Raw genomic sequence first — 14,117 nt, forward strand, 5'->3', positions numbered from 1 at the left:
TTACCTAGCTGTGTGGCCTTGGGCAAGCCACTTAACCCTATTTGCCTTGCAAAAAAAAAAACAAAAAACCTAAAGATAAATTAAAAAGTTCTCCCTCATATATGCATATTCATTCAAGTTAATGACTCCAAAAGATTTTTAACATATACATATTTAGGAACATAATGAATACCTGACTATGAAAACAACTGCTTCTCTATCTATATAATCCAATGCAGAATGGGAAAAAAAAAAAAGCTTAAAGGTTTGTTCATAAAATCTCCTTTCAAAATATAACTTCCGGGGGTGGCTAGGTGGCGCAGTGGATAAAGCACCGGCCCTTGGAGTCAGGAGTACCCGGGTTCAAATCTGGTCTCAGACACTTAATAATTACCCAGCTGTGTGGCCTTGGGCAAGCCACTTAACCCCATTTGCCTTACAAAAACCTAAAAAAACCAAAACAAAATATAACTTCTGGAAAGGAAAATAATACTATATCTATACAATCAGCAAGCTGGTAAGAAAGTTAAATCATGAATAAAACTAGATATCATGTTGTTTCTGTACTCAAAACCTAACATTTGACATTTCCTGAATCATTCAGTAAAATATCAGAAACCCAATACCTCAGTAATCACCAACTATACACCAAAAATTTATATTCTAAATTAAACACTGGTCTACAGAAAAAAATTGCTACATAAGTAACATTTATTAATGTTCTGCTATATTTACAGTTTTAACATAGTAAAACTCAACTTTGAATTACCACTCGGCAGAAAGCACATCAGTCTACACTTACATTGCATCATAGTTTCTGCTAACACATTATAAAAGCAAGTAATACAATTTATTAGGGATCATCTCAAAAGTCCCAAAGCCAAAACTTTTTTTTCCCCAATCCTCTAGTCTCTATTTCCAGAGACAACATAGTAAAATAAAAGGAAAGGAATCTGTTTTGAGAAATGTAAGGAATTGTACTTAATAGTTTTGTCATCTCTGTCCTTGATAATATAACAATACCATATATATAGTGAAAATGTTTACGAAATCCCAAAAGTACTGGGTACTAAAGAAAAGGGTACTGTAAAATTTAGGTTACAGACTAATACTTGTATTACTTTGCAAAAAAGAACACTCATTGCTGACTATACCTTAAGTGAATTTTATACTATGACTTTGTTTCCAGGTGTACACAAAACACAACTTAAGATTTATAGATTTATTTTTAACAGTGTATATGCATCATGTGCAGAAATGTAGTCTTAACAGTTTTCTAAACTTTTGAGAATATCCCTTCAAAATGGCCAGCATTATACATATCTTACACTGAAATATTTAATTCCAAATTCATTTTAAGATGGAGAATTAAATAAAGCAAGACTGCCCCCTACTGACTATAGGGACATAGCTCATGCTATTTTAAATGACTACAAACAATATATAAGGCATTATTAGTACATCACAGACTTGATTGCAATAGCTTTTTCAAACATTAACCACTAATGATTCAATGATTACAGAATTCTGCATTAACTATTAAAATTTTACACCTAGAAACAAATAAAGAGAAATGGTCTTCAACAGTACTTTATTTTTTAAAGCAGGTGATTATTTCTTCTGTGTTTTGAGTCTTGATTCACTTCCTGCAGGTGTCCTGTTGCTTCTTGAGAGAGAATTCATAAATGCAGGAAGGCATTTGCCAGAAAACATCTGTTAGAAAAGGATATTGAATATTGAAACTATAGTTAGATTGTTGTTTTGGCCAAAAGAAGGATGTAGTACACAAAGGAATGCAGGATGTTTGTAGACATACAAAATTAAAATATACCTTCACATTGCTGCAGGATTACTATACACTGATGTCACAAGTCAATAGTTAAACAATTATTAAATTATATAACTTTAAATTTTAATAAAGTTTCTAGAAATGAAATTCACAAAAGGATGGGGCTTGCTTTTCCTGAGGTCTCTTCTCTGAGGTTTGTGATGGAAATACTGTGCAGTCAAGAGTGACAAACTTAACAGTCTAGAAACCTAGGTTTAAAGCCAATGCTCAGCAGTTGTGTGAAGACAGGAATGTCACATCCCCTCTCTAAGCATCAATTGTCTCCACTTATGAAGTAAGGATAACAGCTATGCTACCTCCTTTACAGGGCCTAATAGGAAGATCAAATAAGCTGATCCATGTAAAGCAATCCTAAAATGTTAATGTCAGATATTTATTATATTATTTTGCTCTTACCTATTCATGGAGTTCAGACAGAAACCTATTATTACAGATTCTCTTGTCTTCATAACCTCATGTACAAGGAGGTCATGAAAAATAGTCATTCATCCATACCACATAAAAAGAGTTCAGGAAACAATATTTTGCATCCAACATAACATTGAATTTCTCATGCTTGGAGGTTTTCAAGCCTGGAACAAACTTTTTCTAAAAGGCATATATTCATGTTTAGAAAAGGAAAAGGGAAGAAAGTGTTTATGCCTTCATTTTTAACTAGCAATAGGTCAAAGCCATGATTCTATGTCAGAAGGCACCTGGCCAATTTCTTACAGTTTTTTCTCACCATAGATATAACCTGATTCATTATATTCACTACACTCAGAGATGATAAACATAAATATCCAATTGTATATCTTCCGGTCTATTGGGTAATTAAATTTTTTTTAAAAAGATTGATTGCATGTCTTACAAATGTTCTCAAGAGAATGAAAATTTTAGATTATATTAATTTTACTTCACAAAATTAGATAGGGACTTTTGAAATTCATATAACTAGGAATTAATAAATTAGTCCTCTGTATACACTTTTTTTAAAAAATAAATTTATTCATTTTTCTCATTACATGCAAAGATGTTAAGTGTTAAGGTTTTTGAGTTCCACATTTCCCTGGCTTCCTCCTTCCTTTTGTTCCCCCTTCCCTTGTCAGTGAGTAATCTAATATAGGCAATATAACTATGCCAAACATATTTCCATATTAATCATATTATGAAAGATTCAGAACTAAAAGGAAAAAAGCATAAGGGGAAAAAAACATAAAAATATTTTTTAATTGAAAATGTTTTGCTCTGCATTGAGATTACATAGTTCCTTCTCTGAATGTGGATGGTATTCTCCATTATAAGGACTTAAAACTTTTAAAATAGATCCCAGTACTGCTATTTTGGACCTATTATCATATTAAACTTGCTCCACTAAAGAATAAAATATTTTGTATAAAGGCATTTCCAAACTAAGATTAACCCCTTTAAATTCCCAACTCTAATTTTTTATGGAAATAACATCTAAAATTTATTATATATTTTTCTACTTTCTTAATTTGAGTACATTGAACATGATCTTTTTTAAATTACTCAGGCAACATTATGAACATAAGTTATTATACTAAGTTGTATTATGGTATCTACAGGAGCTGTTTGTTTACCCTGTGATACATGGTTTCAAATTATTCTCCCTAAGTTCTTGTGTCTTTTTTTAACATCAGTGTAGCAGAAAGAATAATGGATTTGGAGTCAGGCCACAACTAACTGCTTGACCCTGGACAAGTCATTTAAACTCTTTGAGTCAATTTCCTCATCTGTAAAATTAGGGGACAAAGAAGGTGTTCTCGAAAGTTAACCTTTGGGGTGGCTAGGTGGTGCAGTGGCTAGAGATACTGTCCCTGGAGTCAGGAGGACCTGAGTTCAAATGTGACCTCAGACACTTAAAAATTACCTAGCTGTGTGGCCTTGGGCAAGCCACTTAACCCCACTGCCTTGCAAAAGAAAAAAAAAGTGCTAACCTTCCAACTCTAAATCTACAATCTTGGGATCTTAAGACTTGATTTGTGATGGGCTAAATAACCAATAAAAAGTTTTGTTAAAATAAGAGTAAGGGTTGAGTGAAGGTTTTTCCAAAAGCTCACTTCATGAGCTTTACTGACTTCAGTTTTAGCAGCTCACAAGTTTTTTGTAGATTATTCAATTATGTTTTTGTAAATTGAAAGATGTTAGATTATGTGATATCTAAAGAAGACTTAGAGAATAGCTAAATGCTGGTCTATAAAAGCAGGCTCTGTTCTTTACAATGCTACTAATGGGGGCAGCAAGGTGGTGCGTGGATAGAGCACCAGTCCTGGAGTCAGGAGGACCTGAGTTCAAATCTGCCCTCAGATACTTAATAATTATCTAGCTAGCTGTGTGACCTTAGGAAAGGGCACTGAACCCCACTGCCTTGCCAAAAACAAAAACAAAAAACCAATGTTGCTAATGATATCTTTGTCAGAATTAACTAACCAAAATCTACAGAGCATAAAACAAGAACCCCTGGACAAGAATTCATTAAACATCTATTTTGTGTCTAACATTGCTTATTTTTTTACCCTACTAAAGTTATTTAAAAAAATGCCTAACCTTTGCCTTCTTTTCAAGAGTTAATATTTAAACCATTCATTTGTTTAACAAAGATCATTCAGTAGTTTTTTTTAAGGTTTTTACAAGGCAAATGGCTTGCCCAAGGCCACACAGCTAAATAATTATTAAGTGTCTGAGGCTGGATTTGAACTCAGGTACTCCTGGTACTCCTGACTCCAGGGCTGGTACTCTAACCACTGCACCACCTAGCTGCCCCCACATCAGTAGTTTTAACAGTGTTAGAGCCTATCTTTCAAATTCCTACTGAATTAAATTTATTCTCTGGTACAAAGAAATACAAGAATTAGAAAGGCTTTTATAGGAAATTTTCTACAAGAACTATATCCTCCATAGTCACAGCTAATTAAGAAGTGTAGAAAATAAAAGATCCTATTATGTTTATTGTTTGTTGATTTACAAAAGGACATTTTATTCAATGGAACAAAATATACTTTAGAAGGTAGAGGGAGCACTATCTAACAAGATGTCTCTACACATTTTATGATAAATGTAAACTAAAAGATAACCTTGGCTCAAGATACTATAAGAATAAACATCAAGCAAGAATTTAAAAAGAAGACATGTTTACCAATTATACTTGTTTTGAAAAGAGACAGAAGAGATCCTATAGAAGATAAGATTTTCTAGCTGCTCCAAATGAAGATGACATTGCGCTTTTTGTGCTTAAGTACTATGCTATCTCATCAATGAGCTCCAAAAACCTTCAAAGTAACTGGTCTAGCAATTTAATACCAGAGAAACTAAGTGATGAAGACATACTGACCAGATTTGAACGTTAATTAAAAGACATTCTACTGGGTTAGTCATCACGACAAACACTGCTGACAAATGTTAAATAGGTCCAGAGTTCATCTGAATGTAAGGAAACCACACTTTAGGAAAAACATATAGTTATTTCAATGACCCCAAATTGTTTCCTGACATCAGAACACACACCCTTTTATTAGCAATACTCTACTGTGTATGTGTGAGATTACACATCATGAGACATCACAATTTCAAAAGAATTAATATCTCAAATGATTCAAAGAAAAATGAAAAGGTTCATAGTTCATAGCTGAAGTAAACAGAATGAAATCACTTCAGTGATAAAGTCCATGTGACAGCATAAAATTCACCATTTTATCATCATCAAGGAATTTTATATATATATATATATATATACATACATATATGTATGTATATATATATATATATATATATACACTAAGAATAGCTAGTTGATTATGTATGGGGAGAGATAGGTAGAAGATGTTCTAAGTGCAACACTAGTCTGTATAGAATATTAATAAAGAACCAGTAAAAAGTCTACAGACTGGATCCTCTACAGAGGATAAATGGAAAGATGTGTCCAAGAATAACATATATATATACCATAGATAAGACATATATAGATAAGACATATATATACCATAGATAAGACCATCAATCCACTGAAAACTCCAATATATTTAGGATGTAATTTTAAACATGTATGATTTCACCCATCCCTTCCTTTCAACTCTTTGATATAAGAAAACTGTTCAGGCTTCCAAGGCTTAGAAATAGAATTTGAAAGATATTTTAGCTCTATCTATTCAAATTTTATATCTCCAGGTATTCCAGGAATACAGAATTTTCCAAAGTATTATTTGATGTATCTGTTACTTTTGCAAAAAGGAACAATTAAATGCAATATATTATCCGTCAATGGAAGTTTATCCTGAAATTCTGGAAAAGTTGCTACAAATAAAGCTATTCTTTAAAAAATATTCTGTACTACTGCTGATTATAAAATTTTAATAGTAAATCTATTTTAAAGAACTTTATTTTCCAAGGACTTTCTCTATTTTAAATTATAACCACACAGTACAATAAATTTAGAAATTAAGCATCTCCAACGAAAAATGTCATCAAAAATTTTGTAAAGTTACTAATTAACAAAGTCAGAATTCTCATCAAAAGCAGTCTTCACAGAGGAAAGAGAATGAAATCAATCCAAATTTCCCTATTACCTGCATACCCACAATATACAATTTGTTGTAACTAAGCAGATGGAGGAATATAATTATCTGGTAATCACTGAATAAAGATTAAATGTTTCTTTTAACTAAAGATTCAATAGAAAAGAAAGAAGATTGATCTAGCTTATTTAAAAAAAACCCAGAATAAAACTGTTAACCAAGCACCTAATTAGACAGACTTCTGAGAAGTTAGTATATCAGTAATGTTTTAAGGTTTAAGAAGAGGATAAACAGAAGCAGTTCAAAACCAGTTATTAAGTTAATTTTAGGAGCTACCATTATAACATGCCTGCAGAATCATGGAAGAAAAAAATGTTCTGAAGTTATTTTGGGTAAAAAATGAATTAAGAGATATTTGTATGAGTTCTAAGATGTTTTAGATCCTCAATTTCACCTTCAAAGAGCTATAAATACGAAAGTAAAAAAGATTAAAGTATCCAAAAGGCTAAGAATTAAACTTAGCCTTAAAATAACTCTAAAATACTATAATGAAAAAGAAATAAAATGCTGATATTAACAAGTCTACATGTAAGCTCTAAAATGACAGTGGATAGGAAAAAAAATCACAAAGGTACATCAATAGTTTTAAGGCCTCAGCATGACCAAATGGCTCTATGGTCTAAAAAATAATCAAAAGAGCACCCAGATGTAATTGGTGAGTCAGAGAAAAAAAAGGGATAAGTTCAACAGAAGCTATAAATTAAATATGCATCTAAACCTATACATTCATACACATAAACAGATAAAGAGAGAAAATCAAATAGACAGAGACAAAGAAAACAAGTGAAAAGGGTATTTAGCCTAGACTGAAAAAAGGAGCAGATTAAGAACTCTGCAGCCTAGCTTGGAGTCCAAGAAAAAATGGACCTTGAACAATAAACTAGATTAGTCATGGGAAGTGAGATAGAGGAATTTTATCTCAAGATTTCATTAAGATATCCTCTAGGAGTGACTAGGTGGAGCAGTGGCTAGAGCACCAGCCCTGGAGTCAGGAGCACCTGAGTTCAAATTCAGCCTCAGATCCTAATAATTACCTAGTTGTGTGACCTTCAGCAAGTCACTTAGCCCCACTGCCTTGCCAAAAAAAAAAATACAAAAAAAAAGTTGGGCTCTTTATCTTTTGTGTGTATATAATAGTCTACCTGTATATATTTTCTACTTTCACTATAAACACTAAAGAAATGTCAATATAAAAAACTAGTTTGATTATATATTAAAGTCATGAGGAATCATCATGAAAAGGTGATTATAGGATAACTAATGGAAAAGATGAATACAAGATAATTATGGAGGAAATAACTCTACATTTCCTTAAAGTCATAATTGCAACAAAGAGATCCAAACTCTTTAAAAAAAATTTTTTTTTAATTTTTATTAAGGCAACAGGGATAAGTGATTTGCCCAAGGTCACACAGCTAGGCAATTATAAAGTGTCTGAGGCCAGATTTGAATTCAGATCCTCCTGACTTCAGGGCAAGTGTTCTATCCTATCCATAGTTGCTCCAAACTCTTGGGTGGCTATCAAGGAAGGGAGTCTACTGGGAGTCTTAAATATGACAATTCTAAGAGACAAATGCTAAAATTATTTTAGGTATTTCTCTTAGATGTAGCTCAAAAACTATACAGAAATCTATGATAAAAATACATGCAACAGAAATATGATTAGAAACAAAACTTTAATACCTTTAGTAAATAAAGAGAACTCTGGTCCTGGAGAGAGTTGAAAAAGTATCTGGCATCTTCCGAACCTTTGCATAATTAATAAATCCTCTGAGAAACATAAGAAAGCCTAAAAAAAATTTTAAAAATACAAAGTTTCACCACTACTATAAAGAACTTAAGTTCACAAAAATAAAGCCTAAATAATAATTTCAAAAATTACTATGCAAATCCCAATTTCCCCTACAATTACATTTTATGATGACCATGTAGCAAATATGGCAACCTGAAATGAGAGAGAATCTGTAACTATATCTCTGCTAAAAAGAAAAAATAAAAATAAATTCTCATTAATATTTCTAAAGTGGTTTCCACGTCTAATTTCTATTAATTACTAAGTCTAAAGGATCTTACTGTCAGGTTTTATGGATATTTTTATAGGTACCCGAGAACAACAGGAATATCATTTAATTGGCCTAAATGAGCACAAAAAGAAAAAACAGAAGTGGTATCAGTACTTATAACTGGAGACTCAGAAGAGACTTGTAAAAATACATTCTTAAGCTTCATAAAATATTCTGAGAGTTAACCACTAAAGAAAAGTGTAACAAATTTGCAGGTTTTTATGAACTAATGTACCACTTGCCAAGCGTTTTTCCCCTAACCAGTCATATTATTGCTCTTTCTTAACTACAGCATATTACTTACCTCCACTAGATGGCAGAATTTCTTTACCTTTCTTTACCAGTTTTGAGTCAGATTGACCTTTTACAAGAGTGAGGTGCAAACAATAAAAATCACCATAGGGCAGAGATTTGGGCTGTTTTTTCCTTTCACAAAATTAAGACATTCACACACAGATCCGTAAAACAAAAAAAATTTTTAAAAATGTCAATGTTCAAGTAACTCCCCCCAAAGTGATTCAAAGTCGTATTTGTAAAAGATCTCAAGGTTCACATTAGTGGAGGGAAAAAAGGGTTTGCTCTCAGGTAAGGTGGTGGCAGCCTCCTCAAAAAATCTGTCAATGACAAATAAAACATGCTTTTTTCTGGAAACGGTAATTTGCTGTTCCAACACCTTAACCCTTGCATAAAATTTCACCATCTTCCACTTATATTTCCACAACTCCAATGTCCTTCTACTGGTAAGAAGTATTTACAACCATTACACCATGGAAGATTTTTCCCTAGTATATTCTATTACAAAAGTAAGCGCCTTATGTATTACTGTGCTGGTAAGAGGAAAGGTATGGATCTACTAAATAAAAGATCAGATCTAGCACTGGCCAAATATATTATCATTGCCTCTAGGGATGGCATGGAGATAAATGTGTAGTATTTTGTGAGTGAAAGCAGTAGAGACTTGCAAGTACAATATTTATTCAAAAAATAATGAAATTATGATTAATGACATAATTTTGGTTTGCCTTCTAGAAAATTACCATGTCATAGTATGATTTCCAGTTTTAAAAATTCCTTTGTATTTAAATGCTTATGGAATCTTGCTTCTAAATAATACATATAGGCAGTGGGTGGCACAGTGAATATAAGTGCTAGACTTGGAATCAGGAAGATCTGAGTTCAAATTCAATCTCAGATACCAGCTGTATGACTCTAAGAAGACACTTAAACCCCTTTCATTTTCTGGTATTTAATTTGGTATTGTTTTTAACATACTATTAAAGTGTACTAAAAATAATTTAATTCTTAAAATATAGGTAAATTTTGCTTTTCTATTTGTACTTTGCAAATACTCACCTAATATAAGGAAAACCCACCAGAGCCAGTACTGACCATCAAAGTAGCCAGGGAAATAAGTGGAAAACTACAAAATAAAAATTTTAAAATAATTTTCAGGTATATTACACTGCAATAGAATCTCAATCTTTATCATAAACAGAATGAAAATTATCTAAGAATTTCAGTAGAAAGTGAACTTTTGGGGACAGCATATCCAAACTATATATGTGGAAGTAGTTTTCAATTTTACTAACATCTCAAAATTATGTACTATCTAAGCCAGTAAATGTAACTACTTGAGACTGATAGGCACAGTTTCCATTTTTATGGGTCTCAATATATATATATATATATATGTATATATAACTTTCATAAAGTATTGTTTTCAAATTTTATATATATATATACACACACACACAAACACATGTAATATATGTACATATGTTAACTATTTATAAGTTGCTAAAAATGAAAATTTGTTTCTAGAAAACAATTAAAAAAATTTTTTCCTTGGGACAGCTAGGTGCCATAGTGAATACAGCACTGGACCTGGAGTCAGGAGGAACCAAGTTCAAATGTGACCTTGGACACTTGATACATACCAGTTGTGTGACTTTAGACAAGTCACTTAACCCAAACAACATACAAAAAAAATTCTTCCTTGCATGAATTTATCAAAACTTAATTTATATGATGTCAAATCAAATGGTTGATCCAACCACTTCAGCCTTCTAAGAATTAATAAAAACCACTCATTTTTCAACAATGATCAACTAAATTTCTCCCTTCAATTTCCACTGATTATACTGGAATCACATAGACGCAAAATAGGTCAATTAGTTTAGAAAAGAATTTTTATACCCTAATAAAATAATTTTGGGGTCTACTTTTATATTTTTTGCAATATACAACTATACAAACAATTTTACAGAATGAAAATGTTTACAAAGTAAGAATTATGGGGTATGTTTTCTACTTTTCAGAGTGGAAATCAGTGGGAGTAGCAGCACTATTTCTGTTAACATGCTAATATCAGTTCAGTTTTTGTAGAGGATAATAATTTCAGAAATAAACACATAGAGATCACATTATTAAAAAGAAACACATAAAAGGTATGTGCCCATGAATTACTTTTTCTGGAATATAGTGCCTAGACCATAACTTGAAAGATACTACCCTGGTGGAGTGTGTGTGTGTGTGTGTGTGTGTGTGTGTGTGTGTCTATGTATGTATAAAGTATGAATCAAATGAATTCAAATTCAACTGTTTTTAGTTTAATTTATTAATGCAAGGGAAAGATAATAGATAAAACTAAAAGCTATATACAAATTTTAGAAGAAAAAAAGTAAGAGTAAAGAAGCTAAGAAAATATTCAATTTTTTTCTATTTCTTTCCCCAATAACCCTTTTTTCTATAGAACTTACCCTGACAATCAAGATCCATTTAATTAAAGATAGGCCAAATCCTGAAATGGCCCCATATCTTCCTGCAGCTGAGGTGGTCAGACAGAAAGACAGGAAAAACCCAATCCAGTTAAAGAGGAATGCCACTGGAAAGAGAAAATAAAATATAAATACATACATACATTAATCCATGGGCTAAAAAACCTGTTTGTAAACCTTTTATTTCAATAATGCTGCCAAGGACTGGAAAGGGTATCCTTCTACCCCTCCACCCCCCAATTCCTCATGCCAAAAAATTCCTCCAAAAAATAGCCAAATACTCAGTCTAAACAAAAACCTTCAGTGTCCCTAGAGTTTCTAAAAGAAAATGCAAAATCTATCTGGCTATTTAAGGCCTTGCACAATATGGTTCCAACCTACATTTTCAGTCTTATTTCACATTATTCCTTTTTTTATGTATTCTATTTTCCAGTCAAACTGAATGCTAATTATTCCTCAAAATTAACATGCTAACTCCCACCTTCCTGTATTTGAACTTGTCTTCATTCTGTCCTCATGCTTGAAAATAATTCTTATCTCAATCAAGGAATCCTTTTCATTCTCTGAGACAGAGTTGATGTATTATATTAGGTGTTTAATGTTGTCTTTACTAATTTGCCCTATTCATAAATGTTTTCTCCTTCTTGCTAACTATGACCAGATCTCTCCTTTGCTTTCGTTCCTCCCTACCTTGTTTTATTATCCTGATCTTTATAAAAGTGACATATCAGTCACCATACCCTTTACTCTTCTCCAGTCCTCCCAAAAACCCCATCTCTCTAAAAAAAGGCTTTTTCATGTTTTTTTTTTCCACGAGGTTTCTCCTTTTGGGGGGGAGAGGGAAGTTATATTTATTCTTACAACGAGACTATTGCAGTAATGTTTTAAAGGGGAGGGCTACTTAAGAGCAAAGACTTGTTTTGCTTCTGTATCCCCAATGCCAATCACATTTTTTTAAATGTCTGATGAACTGAAATAAAAAAAAACTTTATTGTTAAATGTAGATTTGTACTTCTTTCTGATCCAAAAAAAAAAGGTGATTTTTTCTATTCACCTCCAGCAAATATCTTTGATTAAATTGGGGCATCACATTTGCTGTGTATTTAAAATGTTCAAGCTCTTCATATTTATTTCAACTATGCAGTTTGTTTGCCTTCACTAAACTTCTAGTAAAGGAAGGGAGGGAGGGAAGGAGAAAGGAAAGGGGAGAGGAGAGGTAAATGGGATACAATAAGGAAGAGAAGGGGGAAGGAGAGAGGGAGAATGGTAAGCACAAGGAATCAAAAAAAAAGGTCAACTCTGATTTCTTACTCAAAAAATAATTCCCGTGGAAAATCGTTCAGGTAAAGACACAGTGTTCCTGCTCTACAGGTCAGGTAGGAGAACAGTAATGAAGCAAAACTGGTGTAAAACTGAAGTATTCCGATAAAGACCTTAATTATAGTTTTCATAAATATGCATGGGGAGAAAAGAGGAAATGAGAGAATACTAAAATATAAATATGATAATGCTTCAGACAATTTGTTTCCTCCTCTGGGATAAACACAATAAAATGGTTCTAATCACTATATATATACTTACTGAAAAAAGTTAACATGAATATCCCATCATTTCCTATCCTCAGCTGGTCAGCATCATCAAAATCATCCCTTGCTACAAAATCATCATCCTAATATGAAAAGAAAAAGGATAATGAAAATTCATATCCAGTACTTCTAAGGGAAAACAAAAACAGATATAAAAATCAGTATCAACCGAAGGATTTCTTATTCCATTTTGAATTAAAATAGACATGCACTAAGAAAAAGCAAAACCAATATAAAATTAAACATTAGTACTTGACTACATACAATAAAAATAATTTTCTTATGAATGGAATGCTTTAAGTTTAACAAAGCATCTTCTTCACAGATATTTTATGAGGTATAACAGTATTATCATTACTCCTATCAGAGAAATCAAATGGTCACACAATAAAAAAATTAGAGTCAGGAGTTTAACATTTCAACATATTGCCATTTACTTTGCTTTTAAATGAAACAAATTAAGCTAGCCCTGCCATCCCCACCCAAAAAAAAAAATCTGAAAAATTAAATTTTTAAATGTCTGTACTTTGTTATATAATTAAAATGTTTTTGGTTACTCTGAATCTGACAAATATCAGCAAATGACTATTGACATACACAAAGAACAGAAAAAAGAGAATTTGACATGAAACTGCCAATCTTTATTACACACAACTTGTTTTTTGAAGTATATCAATACATTCAGCATATTAGTTTCAAAACTATCCTGGTCAAGGTAGCTAAGTGGCATAGTGGATAGAGCACCATCCCTGGGAGTCAGGAGGACCTGGGTTAGAATTTGTCCTCAGACACTTAATAATTACCTAGCTGTGTGACTTTGGTCAAGTCACTTTACACCACTGCCTTGCCAAAAAATAAAAAATGCTATCCCTGTTTTCTTTTCCTTCATATCTGATTTTTTTCCCCTTTTTAAAATGCTTCACTAATGGTCTTTTTATTCATTTTCCCCTTAATATCAGTCATCCTTTTCCCCACCAATTCCCTTCTTTACCTCCTCCTAACTTCCCAATAATTAGCATCAAGCAAAACATCTATATATCAAACCACTTCCAAAAGTCTTTGCCTTTCTTTCCATCAAGGGATGGGAAGGAGGTTTCATCATTGGTCTTCCAGTGTAGTCACTGTATTATTAAGGGCTAAATCTTATTAAAATTGTTCTTTATTGTTTTCTTAGTTTTCATATAAATTGTTCTTCTGATTCTACTTAATGCAGGCCAGGTACTCCCAGGGTTTTCCTGAAACTGTCCCTTTATTTTTATTTAATTCAATTTTTTTCAGCTCAAAATTCT

At 32.2% G+C, this 14,117-nt stretch overlaps 1 protein-coding gene across 3 annotated transcripts in view; it reads right to left on the reverse strand.

Moving 5' to 3' along the window:
- Positions 1–660: 660 nt before the first annotated feature.
- Positions 661–14,117, reverse strand: part of NDFIP1 (Nedd4 family interacting protein 1) — a 57,906-nt gene continuing 44,449 nt past the window's right edge. For all 3 annotated transcript variants that reach the window (XM_074212720.1, XM_074212722.1, XM_074212721.1), the window contains exons 4-8: positions 12,824–12,911; positions 11,225–11,349; positions 9,819–9,885; positions 8,086–8,191; positions 661–1,692 (exon numbers count right to left, since the gene is read on the reverse strand). In XM_074212720.1, the coding sequence (XP_074068821.1) occupies positions 8,088–8,191; positions 9,819–9,885; positions 11,225–11,349; positions 12,824–12,911 (384 nt within the window). In that variant the 3' untranslated portion in view covers positions 661–1,692; positions 8,086–8,087. The remainder of the gene's footprint in view (positions 1,693–8,085; positions 8,192–9,818; positions 9,886–11,224; positions 11,350–12,823; positions 12,912–14,117) is intronic.

This window comes from Macrotis lagotis, chromosome 1 (assembly GCF_037893015.1).
Source record: "Macrotis lagotis isolate mMagLag1 chromosome 1, bilby.v1.9.chrom.fasta, whole genome shotgun sequence".
In the NCBI taxonomy this organism is placed as follows: Eukaryota; Metazoa; Chordata; class Mammalia; order Peramelemorphia; family Peramelidae; genus Macrotis; species Macrotis lagotis.